The sequence below is a fragment of the Juglans microcarpa x Juglans regia genome, chromosome 6D, assembly GCF_004785595.1.
Source record: "Juglans microcarpa x Juglans regia isolate MS1-56 chromosome 6D, Jm3101_v1.0, whole genome shotgun sequence".
Lineage (NCBI taxonomy): Eukaryota > Viridiplantae > Streptophyta > Magnoliopsida > Fagales > Juglandaceae > Juglans > Juglans microcarpa x Juglans regia.
In genome coordinates, this window is record NC_054604.1 from 33,400,203 (window position 1) to 33,423,518 (window position 23,316).

At 35.3% G+C, this 23,316-nt stretch overlaps 2 protein-coding genes across 2 annotated transcripts; both read right to left on the reverse strand.

The window, feature by feature from the left end:
• Positions 1 to 2,258: 2,258 nt before the first annotated feature.
• On the reverse strand, positions 2,259 to 5,681 carry LOC121234205 (protein NRT1/ PTR FAMILY 6.3-like). The gene is made up of 5 exons (XM_041130049.1): positions 5,475 to 5,681; positions 5,194 to 5,371; positions 5,037 to 5,076; positions 4,275 to 4,855; positions 2,259 to 3,159 (listed from the first exon to the last, which is right to left on the reverse strand). Exons 1-5 carry the CDS (start codon positions 5,590 to 5,592, stop codon positions 2,286 to 2,288), a joined length of 1,791 nt encoding a protein of 596 aa, XP_040985983.1. The 5' UTR covers positions 5,593 to 5,681; the 3' UTR covers positions 2,259 to 2,285.
• A 10,178-nt stretch (positions 5,682 to 15,859) lies between these two features.
• Positions 15,860 to 16,438, reverse strand: LOC121235258 (14 kDa proline-rich protein DC2.15-like). Its single transcript, XM_041131586.1, has one exon. It carries the CDS (start codon positions 16,436 to 16,438, stop codon positions 16,034 to 16,036), a length of 405 nt encoding a protein of 134 aa, XP_040987520.1. The 3' UTR covers positions 15,860 to 16,033.
• Positions 16,439 to 23,316: the final 6,878 nt, after the last annotated feature.

A 23,316-nucleotide genomic window follows, 5' to 3' on the forward strand; every position in this document is an offset into this window, starting at 1 on the left:
AATTACATCTACATTTTTACAGTGAATTTTCGTTAAATTTGACGTTGTTGGTAGACGGAAGGGGAATTAGAAAATTTTGAAAGTTTGAGGGGTCTACTTTGATGCAATTATAAGTTTCAGAGACATGTTATGAATTGAGCGAAAGTTTGAGGGGGCAAAGTATAATTAACTCTTATATTATATATGCAGTGAAAGAATTTGCAACATTCTAATCAGAGTTCGCATAAAACTAAATTTCATGAGTGTCGTCCTGTCAAGCTAGCCAGCACTAGTACTACTGTTTCGTGCTGGGGGTTTTTGAATTTATTACACTCCACTTCATAACAAATGGGCCGGTGGGGGGTAACGCATTAATTATACAGTAGTAAGTAAGTTAATTGATCAGTACGGGAAAGAAATGTTTAGAGGTAATTGAAAGAGAGAGGTAAACCGAAGCGTAGACTAATTAATTGGTTGGTTGAAATCGAGTTGCGTTCGTCATTCCTGATCTTTGGTCCATCATAATCCCTATATATCAGATTTCACTGCCAAATGAAATAACTATAGTTGCTTTGATAACCAAGGCAGGAGATTGCCGTTTCAAATCATCTTTTCCAAATTTAACTTTCCTTCCATAAATGACCAGTACCTTGCGTGATTCATTTATTCATTGACTTAACTGGTGTGCGTACGTGATTGATTTTAAAATTTTAATCCCCTCACATGCATGCCGTAGTAGTCCTTGATCAAATTATTGATGTTTTTGCAATATTATTGAGAGAGAGAGAGAGTGAGAGTGTTTGTGGATCGACAATGCAGCATGCATAGGACGTTTTGTTTTTAGTTGAGGTCGATGGCCCACGTTATAGGTTGCTTCCCAGTCTCGTGACAAGAACCTCATGAGAAGGAAAAGGTCCCACGTTCTCAACCGGCAATAGTATTTCATGTAGATCATATTTAACCTTAAGGATTCGGTGTGCAGCTAGTTGTCATATATATCTGTATATGATATTGGCTTTTTTCTTTTCTTTGCTTTTCCAATGTCATAGTTCTAGTCTTATATGTAGCTCTGTCTAAATTCCTTATCGAATTGAGAAATATTAACTCGTTAAAGAACAGGTCCCTAAATATATATATATATATATATATATATATATATATATATATAAACCAGAATTTTTCCACACAGTACTGATGATGTAGCCCTACTAATGCTGTTTTGAAGCATCTATATTGATATCATAGGCTTGATGGCGACGTACATGATCATCACGCGCGTCGATCTCATGGAGCCTCAGACTTGTGAAACTCAGAAAACTCAACGAAATGGATTCTCAATTCTTTTGGATATAGCTTTACGTTGATATATGCAAACATTATCATTATGAACTAGTTGCTCGATCAACAGATAAGCGCACAATATCCATTTTTTAAATTTAATTAATTTCTCTCCCAAGAGGTCCAGATCGAAGTGAATATATATACCTAGCTAATCGATCCAATTGCTTCGTCCTTTCCGAGCCCTTTAATTTGGCTAGCTAATTATGTTCTTGTGTTGTTACCTCAAAAGATGTCCAGGGTATCATGATCCGACAGGTAAAAATGGAAAAAGAGAAAAAAAAAAATTGCCCCCGACCTTTAATTTGTTTTTAGTAAAAACGCCGATAAAGGTTTGGTAATCTAGATAATCGGATAATAATAATAAATTAATAATAGCCAGCATGCACCTTTAACCATTAGGAAGACCCGATGATCATTACTAGTACTAGGGGTATAAATGAGCTGCTAGGAGCTGAGAGCTCACAAAATGGTGTTGAGGTGGCCGGGAACAGCAGACGTTCGCTACCAATGGTATAATTGATGGAAAGTAAGTCAATGGATAGGAATATATACTAACTATATATATATATATATATATATATATATATATATGTATGTATATATGTGTGTGTGTCAGTGTGTGTCTCATCTCTTGTGCTTTGTACCGGCCGGGAAAACTCATATCTATGACATTCCATCCACCAAATCATATGGGATTAATATTCTTATCTAAAGAATATCACCGAGTATAGACACGACGTTGATACTAAGTACGTAGGCCAGTTTGTAATTTGGAAACTGGCCAGCTTCTTATTCTTGCTTCTAGCAAGCTACCAAAATAAATCTTTTGTGTTTTGTCTAGCTATACGTAATTATATATGGAGAATTGAACTGCTAATTTCCATTCTTCTTTTCTTACACAAAAGGATTGCTAACACATTCAGCCTCGCTTTAACATTGACATGATTCGAATGAAAGTGAAATCCTTATGCATGGTAACTAGGCTCTACTTCCTCCAACTCCATACCCTGGTCAGCAAGCATCTTGTCCTTGTACACATACCACTTCGCAAAAACCAAATATACCACCAAATTCAAGGCACTCAAAAATGCCAAAAGCCAGTAAAAATTGTAAAGCTTCCCTTCATTTAGATTATCTGCAAGCCACGGCCTCTTGGTCCCTGTCACCTTGTGCACGACAGCAACCAGTGCAGAGCTAAAGAAAAACCCTAACGAAAGTGTGCTCAGAAACAGCCCTGTGCTCATAGTCTTCATCCCTTTTGGACATTCCCTTAAGAAGAAATCAAGCTGCCCTATATACGTAAAGGCTTCTCCAGATCCGACCAAGAAAAACTGCGGAACCAGCCAAAACACACTTAATGGTATCTCGGCCGTTGGGTTATCCGTTAAACCATGGGATCGGGCGGCTCGTAAACGTTTTAGTTCAGACAGTGCTGCTGCCACCATTGCAAAGATTGAAAGAACAAGACCAACCCCAATGCGTTGCAATGGAGTAAGACCTTGTGGATTCTTAAGCACTTTTGCTGCAATGGGAACTATTATCCGGTCGTAAATTGGGACAGTCAAGAGAATGCTGCCAACGAAGAAGACTGTCAGGGATGCTGCGGGGATTTCAAAGGAGCCAATGTGTCGGTCCATGGTGGTTGCTTGTGAGACTGAGAATGTGGTCATTTGGGCATAGACTGTCCAAAACATGATAGTGGTAGCCCAGATGGGTAACATTCTCATCACCAATTTCACTTCTTCAACATCTGTAAGGGTTGAGAGTTTCCACTTGTTTACTTCATAGACGTCGCCATTAGACATTTCATGGTCCTTGATTGCTGCCTTGTCCAAGAAACTGCAAAAGAGAGAGCTGTCTAAATTTAACCAATTTATAAATTAATTAAGAAAAAAAATTTAATGCTTTACGAAATAAACTGGTTTCTTTGGTGGGATAATAACCATAATTTAAAAGTAATGGGAGTTTTACTTTCCTGTTGACTGGGGTGTCGTCATGTGCACCAGTCGATCGGTGAATTAAATTGGAGGAGCATGCATGTATAACATCAACATGATGTGAATATCTCGTGGATTCATTATTGGTAAGATACATAGATCAGACAGTACTGCATCGAGCACATGCATGATTTTTTTTTTTTTTTTTTTTTTTTGTGATAATTTTGTACTACAGATCAAGCCAATATATTCGTGGACAGTATCTTAAAAAAAATGTTTTTTTTTCCTATTAATAGAAGTTGATGGAACGAAACAGAACACGTGGCAAATTTTCCGTGACTGCTAGCTCTGGCCGGGGAAGGAGGGATACGCTGAGACAAGTGGTCGTGCGTAAGCTATCGATTACAGATCATACAGACAAGTGGGGTATCTTAAGTATGACACGAAATAAATTGTAGTTCCGATATTCGAGTATGAAGAGTGTAGATTTTTTTTCGATGGGAAATACAGATCACAAGGAGATAATTATATATTACTAGTCCCAAGCAGCTAACATCATGTTGCCATGTGTTATATATCGGTCTTAAAGTATATCAAAATGAATCATGATCTCCATCATGAACCTAGCCAAACAAACAAGGCTTGTCCATTTCGCGCAGGGGTTTAATTGCCTGGATCCATAATTTTGGTGTCTGATATTTGAAAGATATTTATCCATCGGTCTACAATTATGACCCACTAAAGAGATAAGCCTTATGCTTCAATCCAAACCCGGCCTAGTCCTATTAATTAATCTTGGATCCCGATTATATGAAAAAATAACAAAAGAAAAAGAGATCCCATTTTGAAATAGATCATACGGGAGTAATTTCTGAAACACTAAGAATAGATCCAAAAGGAAGTCAGACAAGAAGAAAAAGAGAGGACAAATAGATAGCGAGGAAAATGGAGAAAACAGCTACTATACAGTTAATAAGTTAGTTGAGGTAGATAGGTCTAAGGTACGTAACCACTAACCGGAACTGCTTGGTATGGGGCAAACTCTGCTTCTTCTCCTTGTTTATTCCCTGATCATCTGGAAGTACGTCATCAACGCTGAACAACAAGGATGTATCCGAAGGTAGCTCCAAATGCCTTTTCCTTCCGGCGGCGACAAACACCGCTGCAATCTGCGTCAGCGGGCTGCCGACAAGCTTCTTGAACCGGTACCGCCTCGTGCCCGACAAGAACACAACCAAACCTAGCACAATGGCACACGCACAAATTCCGTAACCCCATTGTCTCCCAAGATTGTCTTGGACGTATACAAGAACGGTTACGGCGACGAGTGAGCCTATGCTTATAAAGAAGAAGAACCAGCTGAAGAAGTTAGTCATTTGGGCTCTTTCTTCCTTGTCCGAATCATCGAACTGGTCTGAGCCGAAGCCCGACACGCTTGATTTCAGACCACCGGTGCCGAGGGCGGTGAGGTACAGCGCCATATAGAGAACTACTAGCTGCATGCCTCCTGCGGCGATGCAGGGTGTAACGGTTCTCGCGGCGCATGTGGGTGGACGGAGGCTGGAGATTACGGTTGAGATCGTCAAGATTGTGACACCCTAATCACCAAAAGGAGTCTAAAATTAGTAAATAGTTTTCTAGACACAAAGATTTGAGTTTTTCTGTGATCTCTATAACAGAAGTAAATATAAGATCGATGAATTTCATGCATATAAGAAAGATGCATGTTTGCGAGACATGAAGCTAATCCCTATTACTTAATTAATTAAGAAGTCTTACAGTTGCTTGAACGGTTGCGAAGATTGCAATTGTGAGATACCTGTAGGAAGAGGACGCAGATCAAGCAAACTTGACTTATTAATAGGTTTTAAGGAAGCTTTTAATACTGAAGACCGAATACAAAGAAAAAAAACTAAAACCCGAGTATTTTAAGAACCTGCCAAGAAAGGTGTCGGCTACAAAGCCACCGAGTAAACAGAGCATGAAAGAGGTGCCGAGGAAGTTGGTGACTGTGTTGGCGGAGGTAGCATTGCCCAAATGCATGGTTCGAGTCATATAAGTCACCAAATTGACTGCAATACCCAGCGTCGTTAACCTTTCCATTGCCTCCCCCCCTGAAGAAAAATACACCAAAGAAGAAAGAATCACGGATTAGCGTGATCGCTAGAAGGGAAAGGCAAAAGACGTACGCCAGGGAACTGAGAGTGGATGTGAGACCTAATATCATGGCGGCCGCCATCCAGCCACCGGTTTTAGATCTCTCGGCTGGACGGCCATTGTAGTCCCAGGCATCTGGAAGGGTTTCCCCCTGTGTTTGGGGCAGGGCAGTACTCATTCTTAATTCGGGATTTTATTAATTTGCCTATGAAGTTTGGAGGATGGTGGGAAGACGAGCGAAGCGACCTTTGGCACAATATGGATGTAGGGCTAGTGCCATATTTATAGGGCCCAAAAAAAAAAACATATCTTGTATCGATGAAATGTTCATCCTGGATGATTAATGGAAGGACGAGCTGTGAAAGGTTATTTAGTTCGATATTGTACAAGCTGTGAGGTAAGGGCCGGGCCACGTCAACCAGTACGAGATGTCAGTTATTTTTCTCCGTTGAAAGCTAAGTAATTTTACGTATAATCGTGAATTACATAAACGTAACATAATTATTTTAAAAAAGAATAAAATTTACTATTAAAAAGTTAATATTTTTCATGTTGGTCTCTTATTTTATTAAATTTTTTCAAAATAATTACGCCATAGTTACACAATTCATACAAATATCTTTTCTCAATTTGAAAATATTCATGTATCTATGTTCATCAGAAACTGCCAACAATACATATTCATTTAATTATGTATAAATCTACTCTAAAGCCGGTCTAGGCTCTAACACCCCACACCAGTTGATGTGGTGGACTGGGTTTAGTGTCAACGGTCTAATGCCTTCGAGTTACCCCTCCATCTACTCCTGTCAAATCCCTCACGAAAGAAACGAATAACGAATCCCCCACGAACAACGATGCGAACACCACTAAGCACCAAGATTGAGCGATTCTGTCTCCCCTTCGAAGCATCTCAGACGCGTGAGACGCGAGATGCCTCACATCTCGAACTTTGTCCATTTCTGACTTCCCAACATATGAGTTTTGAAAAAGGCTTGACGGCTCGGAATTTAATCGGACCCAACCAGCCAAGAGAAACGTTGAACGCCCAGCTCTTTTTATGTATTCATGATCATTCTACTTTCGAAAATTTGAGTTTATTCAATCACAAAAGAGAAAGACGAGTCAGAGAAATCAAAGCTCGGAGAAAAATAAAATCGTTTCCGTTATTGCAACAAACGAAAAAAATGAAAATGTGAATAAGAAAGTGGATGAGAACAGCGTAATCTTTTTTTCTTGTTTTGTTTTAGTTTCTAGCGAAAAGCTCACTGGAAAGAAAACAGGAAATGTGGCGTTTGGGTTCTCCAACGAAAGACAAAATTAATTATAGTTGCAACATATCCCTCTATCTCTATCTCTCTCTCTCTCTAAGCTCACAGTAGAAGTGCTCGCAGGCATCTCGACGATGAAATAGAACAAAAAAAAAACACACGAACACAAGAGGCAGAGGCAAAAGGCTGGAGGGAGAGAGGCATCGCAACACTTTACTTGGTAAACAAATGCCACCGCAGACACCGTGACGACAGCAAACGGACAACGGCAAAAGAGCGATGGGAACTAGCGAGAGAGGCAACGCTGAAGTTGGAGGAAGAAAATTCGAACTGATTTGGAGAAAAAGTGGAGAGATTTGTCTATGAGTAAAACAGGCACGTTTTACTATAGCAAAAAAAAAAAGAAATACACATAAGCGGTGTGTGGTGTTGGTTACTGTATAGGCTTAAGTGTAGAAAAACTCTTTAATTATTGGTCACACCTAATATTTAAGTCACTGATTTATAGTGTTTTAACGTTTGGATCAGTTGTCAGTTCGACGAATGCATTATCTATATCTCTATGTGTGTGTGCGCGCTTATATTTTAAAAGATCACAAGTCAAACTTACAATTGAAGAATGTTGAAGTCATTATAAATTAGTCGTATTTAGGATGGTAAAAATCAATTATGGAACTAATTAATTGACATGATCAAGCTGCAGCCGGCCTCTAGCATGATTCCTCCCCCAATATTAAGGCTGGCTTAATCAGTCGGGCCGGTTCCCATGCATAATACTATATATTATATAGTACTAGTACGTAGCACTGCTCAAGACGTTCCAATGATCTACACTGAAAGAAAAAATAATAGACAATATTGCCCTAATTACTTCCAATGGCCGCCCGCGTGGTCATTTTTTTTTTAATTTTCATGAAACTTGGATCGTTCTCTCAATTAATTGTGCTTACTTGGTAAAGAATGGACCACAATAAGTACTACTAGTTATATATTGATCATATCATGCACAATAAAGGTACAAAACAAACCAAAAGTTAAAACTATTTAATTTGCGGTTGTTGCCAACATAACACCCAGCATGCATATATAGATTGAATAGTTTAGGATTCTTATATTACATATATACTATCTTTTAAAAGTGTTAAAAGGATAACATATATATACACATGAGCCATTCGATTATTAATCCTCTTCCCACATACATGATGAGGACATGATCATCATGGCTAATCCAACAGTGTCTGGATTCTGGACAAATACATTTGATTGAAGCTAGGTCTCTTTCTCCTCCACACAAGATACCTAGAGGTTCACGTTTGCAATCTGAGGACCATATATATATATATATAATTCCAGCAATCAAGAATCTTTAATTCCTTCCGGCCGCCTTTCCAGATCAATAATTCCACCATAAATTCGATTAGATGGTGGGGCCTGAAAGCCACCATCATGGTGGGAAAGATCCAATTTTGGGTCGACATGATTAACGTATGAGAGAGAACACTCCGTTTTAATGCATGCATGAGTACTGTAGAGTTTTTTATTTTTAATTTTTTAGTAAAAGAGATGGGCGTAAATTAACCATTATAATTCGCCACATATGTGGCATGCAAGCTGTAGTCGAGTCATCTACAGATTCTTCCCATGATGTCAAGATACGAATTAAGCTATATAGGTCGACAGAAGCGACAATTAAATAGAATTTTCGAAATCAGGTTCTATCTAACTAATTCTAATTATATATTATTAGCCTTTTAGGGCAAGTAGTACTAGCTGGATAATGGATGCATTTCCATTAATGCATATTGCTATGTAATTGAGTTTCATCGAGGAGAAGAAAAGGCCGTGAACATGCATAGATCATGACGTCGAAATAATTTTGAACCACGCACAAATTAATTGAGCATGTGAGAAATTGATTGGGCTTTTATTTTTATTTTTTATTGTTTTTATTTTTAATTTTTAATGGAATAATGTCGACTGAATACTTGGAGAACTAATTCCCGCGCGTGCTGAAAAATCAGTTTAGTGTGATAAAAAGAAATAATCACACATGGAAAATATGAAGCATATATAATATAATAATTACATGCCAGCATTAACGTTTTTAATTAATTATCGTTATAGGCTCATATTGTTGGTCCTTAATTAATTCAGTGCTTGAGCTTCGGGAACTCAAGCATATACCATATATATATGCACCATATTGACACACATGCAGTACATTTTGGAAATAATTTATAATTAATCAAAGAACTTATATTTACAAGAATGATACTGATGTCATGATGTGGATTATTATGGATATGATATATATATATATATATATATATATATGTATATATGGTATCGGCTAGGTGGGATCCCAAAAATTCGAATTAATATTGATCTTTCATGTCCTCCAAGAGCCAATCATGACCACACAACAAATAAAATTAGTGGCTGAAGTATATCTGCTTATTAAAGACTTGGGCAGGTGTCGGATAACGATGATTGGGTAGATCATCACCAGATAATCGAAGCAGATAAATTAATTATTAAGTGCCATGTAGGGTGATGCATGGCCGGCGACGCACACTGTCTTACAGTCGGCAAATAATTCATGACATTTTAAGGTAAAAATAAATAAGAGAGATATATAGGAGTTGAAGACGGAAGCTGAAAACTCTGGACCTACATGCAGATGATGCCATGATTTGTGGATGGGGCAATTCGACTAATATATCGACGGACATCGATCTAATTAATTACAATATTATGTATAGTTTGTTCTTTTTTTATTGTCTTTCACAAAAAGGGGGCAAAATTATTCATCATGATTTGGGTTTTGCTCATTGATGCTACATGATCTGCATGCATAGTACTATATATATAGCTCATCATCAAGACGTACGATACCTCTAAACAATAAAAAATTATTATAGTTACTTTTATAATATAGATTGCATGACATTTTTTTTTTATTTTTTATTTTTTTAATCTTATCTTATCACAAACTAGTGTTATGATGCTGAGATTGCGCGCTTATATTAACTATTAACATTTAGAGTAGTCTATTATACGCACGCACAACTTTGCGCACAATCTTATATGTGCGTACTGATCTGACAACCTCATTTTATTAGTGTTTTATTTTTTAATTTGAATTTCAAATTTTAAAATTTTTATCACTTTCAGAGCTGACACATGAATGGTTATGTAAGTAAAATTGTAAGTATATATAGATGAGCAATGCTATTCATAGGCTTATACACTAGACACTATCCACATGACATAGTTTGATTTGTAAGACTCAAATTTTAAAATTTATTTTTCAAATTAAATTACGTTATGTGGATGGTGTGTGGTGTAGAGGCCTATGAATAGAGTACTTATTCTATATAGATAGCATTTTCCTAATATTTAGTTATGAAAAATAATATTCTCAAGCGGATGTGTAGACCACAAACTTATATAGTAAAGTGCTTATATATTATAATTTGATTTGAAAGATAAATCTTACAAATCAAATCCTATAATTTAAGTGAAGTATTGGATGATGTGCTCTACACACCGACTTGAAAATAAAATAACTCTTTAATTATATAAAATCATGTGATAATATTGAGAAATTATAAATCCATAATTTGAAGGTACTTAATAATTAGTCCTAAAGATAATATATCTAATTAGACTAGCCAGCAAACATCAGCCAAACAAATAAATATGTGGTCAAGGAATTAAGAAGCCAAACAAATAAATATGTGGTCAAGGAATTAAGAGGCTTTCCATATTATTTGAATCGGGACTTATAAGGATAATATTGGAAATATGGCATCATGCGTAGAATTTATTATGAATAGTATTAAAAGATAGGAACGGAGAATTGCATGCATGGATGGATATGTATGTATGTATGTGCATGCTTACAGGAGCTTGCATCGAAAGATCGATATCAAGAGTTTGCTAAAAAGTTCAAACATAAAAAATACTCCATAGGAACGTTTATTATATGTTTACAAACCACATTATATATATATATATATATATGAGATTTAATATTTATTAGTTACTATTTATTCTCATACTCTATACCTATAACTTTTCATAAGCTGTAGATGTGTTTTTCATTGAGTATGTAGATTTTTTTATAAGATGTGAAGTGTGAAGTGGTGAATAGTAACTGATAAAAATAATTTTTTTATATATATATATACGAAAAGGTCAGGAAGTGATCGATTATATTATTTAATTTCTGATACACCTACAATTATTTTATAATTAATTTACATTTTATTTTAAATCAATCAATATAATTGTTACACTTTATTAAAAGATAATTTTAATTTTACTTAAAATAAAGATAAATTAGTAGAGTAATAAATTAGTTGTACACTCATTTTCCTTGATCTTTATGCACTTTTCCCTCTACCAATAAACCCACGAATTTATGCCCGTCCTGATGAAATGCTTTCATGACATCTTTTTTCTTTCCGGCATATCGACGTTTTTATGTCCGGTGATAAATATGCTTTTTGTGGTGTTGACATGACATCTTTTTCTGCATTTCTTGGTCGGAGTTACGATCACATGATGATGATGCCATGCATGCATCTTGAAGCACAGAGAATTTTATTTCCTCGTGATACCTTTGTACGGTTCAGCCCATTAGTAGAACTAGGCCTTATTTCTTTTTGAGTCATTGCGACGTCCATGGGCTACTGAATGATGGAAGCTCTCTCTTTCTAAGGGATTATTTGGAAACTCTTAGCTATTATAGGATATTTCATTCTCAAATACCGTCTAAATATAAAATATTATTTTTTAATTTTTAATTTTTTTCATCTAATTATTATTTAACCATTACAATTTTATAAACTCTCAAATAAAATAGAAAAAAATGAAATATTTATAAATTTCTAAAAAAAATAATATTAAAAATTTATATTTAAATAATTTTTTAATATTTTTATTCAATATTTTCTCTTTTATTTTCCAAAACTCAATAAAATATTTTAACTCAATATTTTCACTACTATTTATCGATATTCTGAAATGAGTAATGATGGATACAGTCATAGATTATGTAAGCACCACGTATTCTTTTTAAAAAAGAATGTGATTTGCTATTAATTTTTCTTTTATATAAATCTCATATTTATTCAATTTTTCAAAAAGAAACTGTAAATATCATTTATCTCCTGAAATATTCTAAATATCATATTTATTATGTTTTTTTCCTTTTTTTTTTTCTTACTTTGACAAATGGGTATATGAAAATATGTAATTAAAAAGGCATTTTTTTTTTCTCTCTTCGTAAGCACATCAAATAATAGGAAAATTCTATAGATGCAAACGTACAAAGATATCGCACAAACTGACATAGAACATAATCACGTCAATTTTGATTCTTTTTTCACTTCGTCAGACACCCTATCCCCTCCTCCTTTCCTTTACCAGAGCCCCTGAAGCAGCCATGCTGTGTGTGTATATATATATATATACACACACATACATACTAGTCTTTGTTAGTTTACGAGAACCAATAAAAAAGATTAGTATTGTACGCGACGCCGCGACTTCGAAATCTCCCCTCCGTCTGCCTTCTCCCTCTTTTTGAACATCCTTACGCCATTTTGATCTTTATATTATAAGGCAGATCTGCCTTCTCCCTCTTATTCCTTTTGGGATTATGTTTCGATACCAAATTCGTGTTTGAGAAACCAGATCTACATTATTCCATTCCACGTGCTTTGGACAAAATTCTTTTCATTGCTTGCGTGATTGTATTATATCTTTTGCACCGAAGAAAAAAACTTAGAAACCCATAATCTTACAAATAACTAAAGCTGTTTTCTTTGTCTTTTTCTCTATTTTTGAATGGATTATTACCCAGATAAAATGTGCGTCACGGTGGTTTGAGCGTCTAGAAATATGTCAAAACTTAAGAGGACGAGCACCGAAAGATCCAGATGTTTCGGCAGAGCTACCTCTCTGTTTAGGGCTTGTTACCCAATAATTAGCCCAAACAACGACGTGGAAAGAAACGGAGAAATGAATGACGGTACTGGGTTTGTGGGGGTTGAGGAAACAAGGAGAGGGATCAATTGGAGCTAAAAATGAAAGTTGAACAAAAAAAAATTATGACGTGCCATTATACTCAGTTTGTGGGATCCTTTGGGATCACTTTGTACCCCGGCAGGACTCAAAACAATATGGCCTCTGCACCAAGATTTTTTATTTTTAGTAATGATATTTGAGCAATGCATTTCATGACATATTTTATAATATATATTTTAAAATAAAAATATTTTTATAAAGTGACGTTATTTTATATATTAACTAATATAAAATTTATCTCTTTTTTTCTCTCTTTTTTTTTCCAGTCATCTTTAATTTATTGTACCTGTAAAATTCGAAAAATTTAGCTTAAACTACACGTCCAACTAATACTCTACTTCATCTCAGTTTTTCAATTTGCTACAATATTACCGCTACATATAGCGTGACACTGTTAATGAATGTAAACATTTTTTAATTAAGAAACAATCACTATAGAAAAATCACTTATTTGCAACCAGTTAATTCTAGCGAAATGACTAAACAGTTAAAATGAGTATGTTTTGGTCACAAATAGTCTTTTCGTTGCAAAAAAATGTCACAAATACCCATTTTTCTTGTAGTGAATCTGGGAAGAAGCCACTATTTGAGAGCAGCCAAGATACACCCTACGTGGCATAATCCAAACCACTCACACGAAATTCTTCCGAATTCGAAATACTACCGGTTATGAGAGAGAGAGCTGATGAGAGAGAGACACAAGGATGAGAGAGAGAACCGAGATCAGAGAGAGCTGAGATGAGAGAAAGAGAAGAGGATGAGAGAGAAAGTCGATAAGAGAGAGAGACACGAGGATGAGAGAGAGAATCGAGTTGAGAGAGAGAGCTGAGATGAGAGAGAGCTGATGAGAGAGATGTTGGAGAGAGAGGAAGAGAGAGAGAGGGATAGAAGGTCTGTGCGTTTTGAAAAAAAAATAAGAGCAGCCACGCAGTGTGTGCAATGTGTGCACTGCTACAGCGACTGCTCGATCTGTAGCATATCTCTTTAATTAATTTCTTCTGGTATTCTTTCCTCTGCATTCAAAGTTCATCTTATTCCATCATCCACGGTTTGCATTCAGTTTGCTTCAAATTTGCAAGTCCAGTTCAAGAATTCCGTTGTCTAACTAAGATAACTTCTCCCCGTTGCTTCTGAGTGGGTTCTGGCCCTCTAGATAATCTTTCCTCTGCATCCAAAGTTCATATTGGTGGATTGGAGGAAGGTAAAGTGGAATGGGTTGGACAGGGGACGGATTTGAAGGTGATCTTGGTGGATTGGAGGAAGGTAAAGTGGTGCATGGGGTTGGGTTCATAAGTGTTTCTATTGGATTGGGTACGAGTGTAAAAGGTCTATCGGTTTCTTTTTTCTTCCTGCAGCTAATAAGGTTTGTGCTTGGTGCGAATATCTGTGTATGCTTCTGAGTTTTTGGAGGTATTGATTTCTGGTTTTTGCACAGAGAGATCAAAAGTCAGGAGGAAGAGAAGAACTCCTCATGTTTGGGAGGAATGAGACCTTAAATTTGAATTAATTTAAAATAGAATATGAGATTAGATACGGAGAGATACTAGAGATGTGAGGATATGATTGAGACTTTAGAAAAATATTTGAAATGAATAAAAAATATTAAAAAGTATAATATTTAAATAATATAAAGAAAAAATAGATAAGTTAATAGATGATATTTTATAAAAATTAGTAAGTAAAATAAAAAAAATAAATTTTAATAATATATTTTAAAGAATCTATTAATCGTGGTCTAAAAGAACATTAATGTAGATGATAAACTAAACGAATTATTACAGTACTCTGATTAGACAGTTGCGTAGAAATTCGGTAAGAAATGATTTAATCCAAAATATTTAAATAATAATTAAGTATTCTTGAATCTTGATGGTTGATAGAATGTGTACAACACAACCGACATAAAACCTGTGATAAGTGGAAAAGTTAACCCTTTAATTTCTCGGTGTCACAGTAGCACTACTACTACTGTTGATTCACATGTTGAACAGTAGAACCTAATTGGTAACCACTCTCCGACCTCCAATTTTCAACATGAACTCGTGACTGGGTTCAACGTCAGCTTTTGATTCAAATTCTTAAATTAGTGCAAGTGTTTGCTTAATCATGAGAGAAATTTTTGTCGGCTTCATGAGTAGTATTATTATTGTGTCTGCCTTGCACATAATAATTTCATAAGCTGAAACTTGCATTAAGCACCTAGGTTGGTTGGAAACAACCAGCTATTCATGAAGCTAGGGAAATCGAAACAGGTGGAAACAATATCATTAACTTGCTTAAAATTATTGAAAAGGCACCCATAGATATTTGAATGCAAAACAAATTATCTGCAACTTTTCTTAATTGGCCGGCAATATTGAAGGTCACATGCATGCATCCGTCATGTGAATAAAATGCATGGTAGACTTGCATGCTACAAATTGTACTACAACATGCATGATCTTTAGTGACCTTTCTATGTTACTGATCACTAAACCTAAACCACCCTTTGCATGGGGCCGGTAGCAGCCACGCACGCGGGCTTTCCACAGAGACCGTACGTGGATCTCCTTCCGTGCATGGGTATCGACCCTCGATCGGTCAAACCCTTTATCCAAAGTTTGTTTTGCAACTTATTTAATTTGTAGAACAAGAAATTAATACACCGATCGAGATCACGACTTACGATCATATATTCCAGTACGTACGTAACCATTCATTGCGAAGCCCCACCCACGTGATATATTTCATGGCCAGATGCCTCTTGATCAATTAATTGCTAGTCCTATGACAGCTAATTGGCTGAACAATTTGCTGCATTTCCTACATTCTTAAACTGGCCAAAGTACTTTGTCAGCCAGAGAAATGGGTTTTAAGGTTCTCTTTGTGCAGATATATCGATCGATGCGCAATAATTCTAATTATGACAAGCATGCATGCATGGCATACAACGTGCTGATCATGAATTGTACTTACTGTATATGCAGATCATTAGTCGATGGGCATGACATGCTGCATGTATTAATTATGATATATTAATTATGATATATCGAGTACTAGTACTACTGCATGCATGTTTTCTTTTCTTTTATACCATTCCAATTAATTAGTTTCCTTAAATAAGACAAGCCTTGACCATTTTTTAAAAAAGTAGAAATTCACGCATACAATAGCAATTTCAGAATTAAAATCCACAAGTACGAAATTAATCACACAAGTTTTGTTGAACATATATATATATATATATATATTATCTGAAGAAGTGCCTAGCTAGGCACATTTGAAGCCAGAGGGAAGCTTCTTCCCACAAGTATTGACAAGCAAGCTCAGCGAAACGGGAACGTTAAGGTTGATGCCAAGGATGTTTGCTTTAATGGCAGTGCAGAGGCAGACAGCGGCTTCAAGATCGAGAAGCCCTCCTAGAAGTGAGCAGCAAGGGGTATCCGGTGGGGTCCCAACCACGGCACCAACCGTTCCATTAAGCAGCTTGGCACAGACTCCCAGTTTTAGGGCGTCTATGGGGCAGCTCTGCTTGGCAGGAGTCGGGTTTGGGTTAGGGTTTGGATTAGGTTTAGGGCAAGTACTGTGGCAATTACCCCTTACATGGGTGAAATAGATAAGGTACTTGATTGAGATCATGAAAAGAGAAGCAGACAAAGACCTCCTCGAATCCATCTTCCTCTCTCTCTCTCTCTCTCTCTGAAACTTCAACTCCCAAACTCAAACTGCTAAATAATCTGTATCGATCGATAAGTACTAATGATATTGTTTAAAGTGGTTTTGCTATAAAAGTGTAAAGACTTGCTACCAGGGCTAGTATTTATAGAAAGAGCTAAATATGGACACGAGGCAGTAGACAGTAAGTTTAGCTAAATATAGAAATCAAGTGGACAATCGGCATTATTGAGCTGGCAAAAAAACAAGAGATTCTCGCCTAACAGGAATTTCATTTCCTTAGGGAAAAATTCATGCACAAATTCCTTTTTTTTTAAGTATTTTATCATTCAATTAATTTCTCATTCAAGTTATCATTATTATTATTATTATTTTTTTAAATTTCCTTTCAAGTTATATATCATTGATTCGTTCAATTAGTTTAGAATTGCTAGCTTCCACGAAATATCAGTTTTGACATTCAACTCAACACTCAAACTACCAGAAAATTACAATCTAGCCCTTCCATAAAAAGTACGGAACTGATCGTATATTTATAATTAGTACAATAATGCTAAACCCACCGAGGAATTGTCCCGAGGATGGTCACCAATTTTTTTTTTATTTAATTATTAAGGAAGTGTTTTTTTAATAATGTTTAAAAGTATAAAAAAAAATATATGAAAAAAAAAAATTTTTCTTTATATCTCGTGACAACTCATGTACGTGCTACACCCTAGCACAACTATAATTAGTAATATCACTGATAAAAAACAAAATATGGATATTTTTCTAAGGATAAAAAAAAATTCAAAAGACATTAAAACCAGAAAAAATATTTTCTAATTCTTCCAAATTATTTTGTAAAAAATAATTTTTCATTAATATTTAAAAAATAATTAATATTTTTTAATTGAAGTTCTATTTTTCTTAAAATTTAATAAGATATTTTGTACTTTTTGAGATCGTTTTAAGGGTGGTCGTATCGTTTTAAAAGGAAAATAATATTTACAATTTAATTTCTTCATAATTTAAAAAAATCGAAATTGATCATTATGATAGAAATTACAAATCAGAAAATAAATATGTGCATTTTTCATCTTTCCTTCATATAATTGAATTAGTTTTGATTCACTAGATAACAGAACTGATCAACTCCATGTTAAATAGGCCGTGGCCCTTGAGATCTAAAATCTTGCAATCAATGATCACCTAATTAAATGGTTTATAAATTTAAAATCGCACCATTAATTCGGATAATTAATCCATTATTTATATTAACATTTTTATATATGGAAATTCACGTGCATGGCTGTTGAAATTAAACTAATTAATAATTCGTAAAAATTAGCCGTTTGATCTACATTAACTGATCGTCATGTCCATATCATTTGGAAATTAACTAGCCATATGTCATGTCAATTGGAATTGCTTAATCAATACTTTTTGTGGATGTGACTCGATCGATCGGATAATTAATTAATTAGTCATGTTAAGGCATGCACGTATCTTTAGCTTTATGCTTATCTCTAATTTGAGGAAACGGCGACGGAAACGGAATAAAAAGGCGATTGAAATACTAAATTAAAATATATGGTAAAAGCGATATTATTTTATTAAAAATATCTTAAATTTAATGCAGTTGTTTTACAAATTTTCTGTCATCATTGTCGTTGTTCATCCGTAATCCTTCCGGCGATAGTGGAATATGCTACGTGATAATATATCAGAGCAATGCTTACATATTCCACAGTTTAGATGTTAGAACTAGAGAGAAATATTTTTTTTTATAGGAAATAGACACTATTTCATTCTATAAAGAAGTTATAACTGTGACTCAAAATTACAAACCAAACTAAATTCCTGATGTAAGCTCCCCGTACTCAAATTATATCTTTACGGCGACATTGTCTGGACTTCAAAAACTCTCAGAAGAGAGAGTATCAATCTCTGTATAAAATAGAGGTAGAACCAACCCGCATCTAAACTCCATCCTCCAAAAGAGGAGAAGTAAACACTACACTCATCCTCCTAATCGGAAGATGGAGGAACCAAACACTGTTATGAACATAAGTCCAATAGCTTATTTCACTTTATTTTTCCAACCAACAAACAAATACCAACAAAAACACACGACATAAAGTCGGAAATATAGAAAATGAAAACTACCAAACAACACCAACAAAATAGAATTGAAAAAACAATAGGGCAGGCAGTAGTGGCGCGTGCATGACTGGGAAGGAGCTGATCGGTCGGTCAAGACATTGTTGGAGTCATTAGACCCTGAGCTGCCACGTAAGGCGTCGACGGAAGATGAAACGCATTGGATGAGTGTCCCACGCGTTTCCTTTAAATCATGCTTCAGTGCAACGCGCCGCTTCGAATGGTGTCCAATCTAGTTGACGGCAAGATCAGCGGATGAGGCTACTTCCGGTGGTGTGCATGTTGGACGATGGTCATCAGAGAAGCTCGAACCAGCTACCCTTCCTTATACGGCCGAAATCTGAAAGAAACCAAAAAAATAAACAAATCAACCGGAGACAAAGGTTGGCGAGGAGAGGGAGAAGAGGAAGAGGAAGAAGGAGCCGAAGCTCCCCTTCCCCCCAGCTGGATTCGGACGAGGGAGGTTTTAGAGAGAGATGGTCTGGTTTTAGAGAGAGGGAAGTGAGAAAGCAATGCGTAGTAGAGAGAGATAGTTTGTGATGCAAGTGTCTCATCCAAAGGTAAGAGAGACTATATAAATAGCTCTTCTAAGTGTAATCTCCGGCTGGCCATTAAAGGCTAGCCATTAAGGCTCATGAAGTGACTTAAGGTCTACTTCATAACCTCCAAGAGAAGGAGATCAATGAGTGCTTACTGTGGGTGTCTCTTTCTTACAAAAGGTAACTATCATAATTGGTCACATTTGAGCGGTGAGCCAATGCCAGTGGGATTTTTTATAGTCATATTTCAAACGTATGCATGGTTTAGATGCACAGCTTGTACAGATCAAGATGTGTGTACGTACACTGACTTAGTGAATAATTATTTTTTCTATAATATATTGATGAACCTTTTACTTACAAACTCTCTACATTATTGATTATATATATATGAACAGATCAGAGCTAGTTGGTTTACAAAAATAAATTTTAAATTTTAAACCTCTTTAATCTAATATATATTAATTGTCAACTACTGTGTGAAAATTACATCATTTGCATCGATTTATACATAAAATACAGCCTTATTACAGAGGGAGACAAAAGTGTGCAAATTATTTCATGCAGAGAGACAAAAGTATGTTGTCAGTTAAAATGAGATCAAGAGATTTATGTGAGGTTTGGATGGTGAGTTGAGATATTGAAAGTTAAAAGTTGAATAAAATATTATTCGAATATTATTTTATAATATTATTATTGTTTGGAAAAAGCTCATAGCCGATCGGGTGAGAACCCAATTTTAACACCAGCCAATAAAATCTTGCCACCTCGGATGTGCAGCAAATCTCCATCTACACCCACGTGCAGTACTAGATTCCCTCATTGTTTTTTATCTCTTCTTGCACTTCTCTCTCTTTCTATCTCCCCCCCAACCTGTCGCTGCAACTCCTCCCCCCCCTCTCTCTCTCTCTCACTCTCAAATATGCTCTCCTCAAATTTCAATTACGGAGTGCCAGATTTTCTTGCAAAGCATCGCAATTACAAAAAAAGAGAGAATGAATTGTAACTTCAAAGATTATTGTTCATCCCAAATTAAGCAACTTCAAAGTTCCAACTTCGAAGTCCAGTCAAACTCAAATAGAGGGTAATTCCAAGTCATGAAATTGCAACGTGAGCGAAAGTAGCTACCAAATCTCTTGTTTTGTGGCCAAAATGCATTTACAGAAGTTGATCGTAAACATAAATGGAAAAATGACTTCTAAACTCGATCAAGAAAAAGGAGACATAATTACATTTGGGAAAAACTGGAAGAGAAAAAAAAACCAAGATATATAAAGATACAGAGAACTGGTTAAAACTTAAGGGACAAGTCGAGCTTCTGCAACTCATCTTGTTTTGCTCTCCAATGGCTGTTAAGTGAAGAACTACCAACACTCTTCTTGTTCTTGTCAGATTCCCTCTTGTGGGATTTCGGTTTAGTACTCATGTTTTGGGCATGATTAAGCCTCTGAAATAGAGATGATGCCTGAGAGGAGAGCGAGGATAGCGTATTTTAGAGAGAGAGAGAAAGAGAGAGAAGAGGGGGGAGTTGCAGCGATGGGGTGGGGGTAGGGAGAAAGAGAGAAGACAATGAGGAATTTAGTGCATGTGGGTATAGATGGAGATTTTATGCACGTTTTAGGTGGCAAAATTTTATTGGCTGTTGTTAAAATTGGATTCTTCCCTGACCGGTTGTGAGATTTTTTCTTATTATTTTAGGATTTGAAAAAGTTGAATTGTTTATTATATTTTGTGTGAAATTTTAAGAAAGTTATAATGATTAGATGAGATGAGTTAATAATATTAATATTGTAAAGGAAAACATTGTTGTTAAATATCTTTGTAACTCTACCTTCTCTATAATATTCCATCTAATTAGATGATCATTAGGTCCTCGTAAAAATTATAACAAAACAAAAACAAAAATAAAAACAAAAATTCCAGCTAAAGGCCGTTGTTTCATGTTACTATTTTTCGTAAAAAAATTTCAAGTTATTATTTTCGATTTTTCTGTTAAAATGAGTCTGTTTTTATCATAAATAATCATTATAGTTATAAATAATCCATCACAAATACTCGTTTTTCTTATAGGGTACATGACTGGAAACCATTGACTGAAATGCTTATCAATTTAGTAAATTAAATCTTGTGCTTTCTTATATATAATACGAGTGTTTATATCCGAAGAAGGTTCAGTACTCAAGGAATCAAAGGGATCATAGACCCTAAAGATGTAATCATTTATCAGATCAGAACCCAGCCATGATTAGGATTGACAAATCCATGATACCGAAGAGAAAACTAGCTAGCTAGTCCAATATTTTTCATTATTATTAATGCTGATCCATTTCAGCAAGAGAAATTCATAACGAAATTGATTGCTACATTTTTATACATGCATGCTAGTTATCTATATATCTAGCCGAAATATCATAGTATATAGTTAGCCTCTCATGCATGTTCAGTTATTGGGTCTTTTCATCTTTGTGATACAGAATTCATGTCGTGGGAAGGGAAACAAATTTGAATGCATATAAAGTCTCTGAAAGTTTACGATCGAACATATATATATGTCACACTGATCATGTACGTAACGATTGGCCCGTATTAAAAATATCCGTATTCTTAAGATTTTTTAATCAATTATTAGACTTGTAAGTACTATTGGTATCAGAAACGACAATCTGTGTATAGATAACATTTAGATATTTACTGATTTGATTAAACCTTAAGAATATAAATAATTATAATTAATTTACAAAAAATGCTAAATGTACTTAAAAAAAACTTTCTCCTCTACATGTCAGTTATTGATATATATACTGAAAATCATAAAATTTAAGATTCGGAATTTAAATTTCAAAAGAAAACTAAAGTCTTCTAAATGCTAAAATTGCAAGTAAAAAGTATAATAATATATAACATTATTCTTAATTTACACGCGTACGCAGTGCTGCCCTACACATCATGACAATAATTTGTATAAAACATCTCGTGAAGATCAGGAGAACCAACTTTTTACCAACTTCAGATTAATATTGCAATTTGCCTCTGCAGAGAACAAAACATTTAGTCTATTTATATTATGAGGAGCAGGACGCATGCATGCACTCCAGACATGATAAAAAGGTCAGTAGTACTGTTGAGGCAACAGCTACTTCTTTTAGTAGAACTAAAGATGGCTCCACATCACGATAGTGTGAAAAGAAAAAGAAAATAACATATATACTACAGACAATATTGTTAAAGAGGAATTTTCGGCCTGATGCAGAGTTTCATATTATAAAGATCCCGTGGAGCCCATAACGGTTCTAGGGTTACCCGTGAACTTCCTTCTAGCAGCAAACCTCCGCCCAGAACATGCCAAGATTAAAGTATACTAAAAACATATATATATATATATATATATATATATGTATATGAAGGAAGTCTAGTACTTGTCCAGCTAGCTAACTAAAAATCTGATATATTAATTTTCAGGAAAGAAATAGCTTGCCACAGTTTCCATAATAAATATACTGCTTTGGGCCTTGAGGCCGGATTTCTCAGTTGTTGTCCTAAATTAAAGGATCTTCCCTTTGTTCGATCGAGTGCTAGCTCATGATTACTAATTATTCTTGAACGGCCTTAATTATGTGGCTATCTATTCAAAAGAATGTTACATGAATCGTCATGGAGTAGAGTACTAGACATTGGCAGTTAAAATAAAATACGTCAACGAAAGAAAGATCTGGAGTTCATTGGTTAAACAGATCATCACTAGTGTGAATCGACAACCAACCAGAATTTTTTTTTATCTTATTCATTGGCCGTATGTATGTCTTAGCCAGATTTGAAAGCAACCGTACTTAGAAGAAACTAATGATCTCTCTGTAGATGGAAGTGGAAATGATATTCCAGTACTGCCGCTAGCTAGCTCGTCACTAATCTCAAATAGTAGGAACTGGAATTTTTCCCCAAGGTGAATGATATACAGTCAGTATATATGCAGGCTGATGTAGGGCAAATTTCAGTACATGCATTGGCCTCGTTACCTTTAAGTCAGAGGTCCAAATTTCATCATGCATCTGGGTTCTGTTGATGCAGTAGAATAGAGGGGTCAAATAAGCAAAAATCGCTGGATAGATCCACGGATATAGATGATGTTAATGCAAGACCGCATGAACATGATGGCAACTTGCCATGCCCCACAATCCACAAGCATCCAAAAGTTTTCCA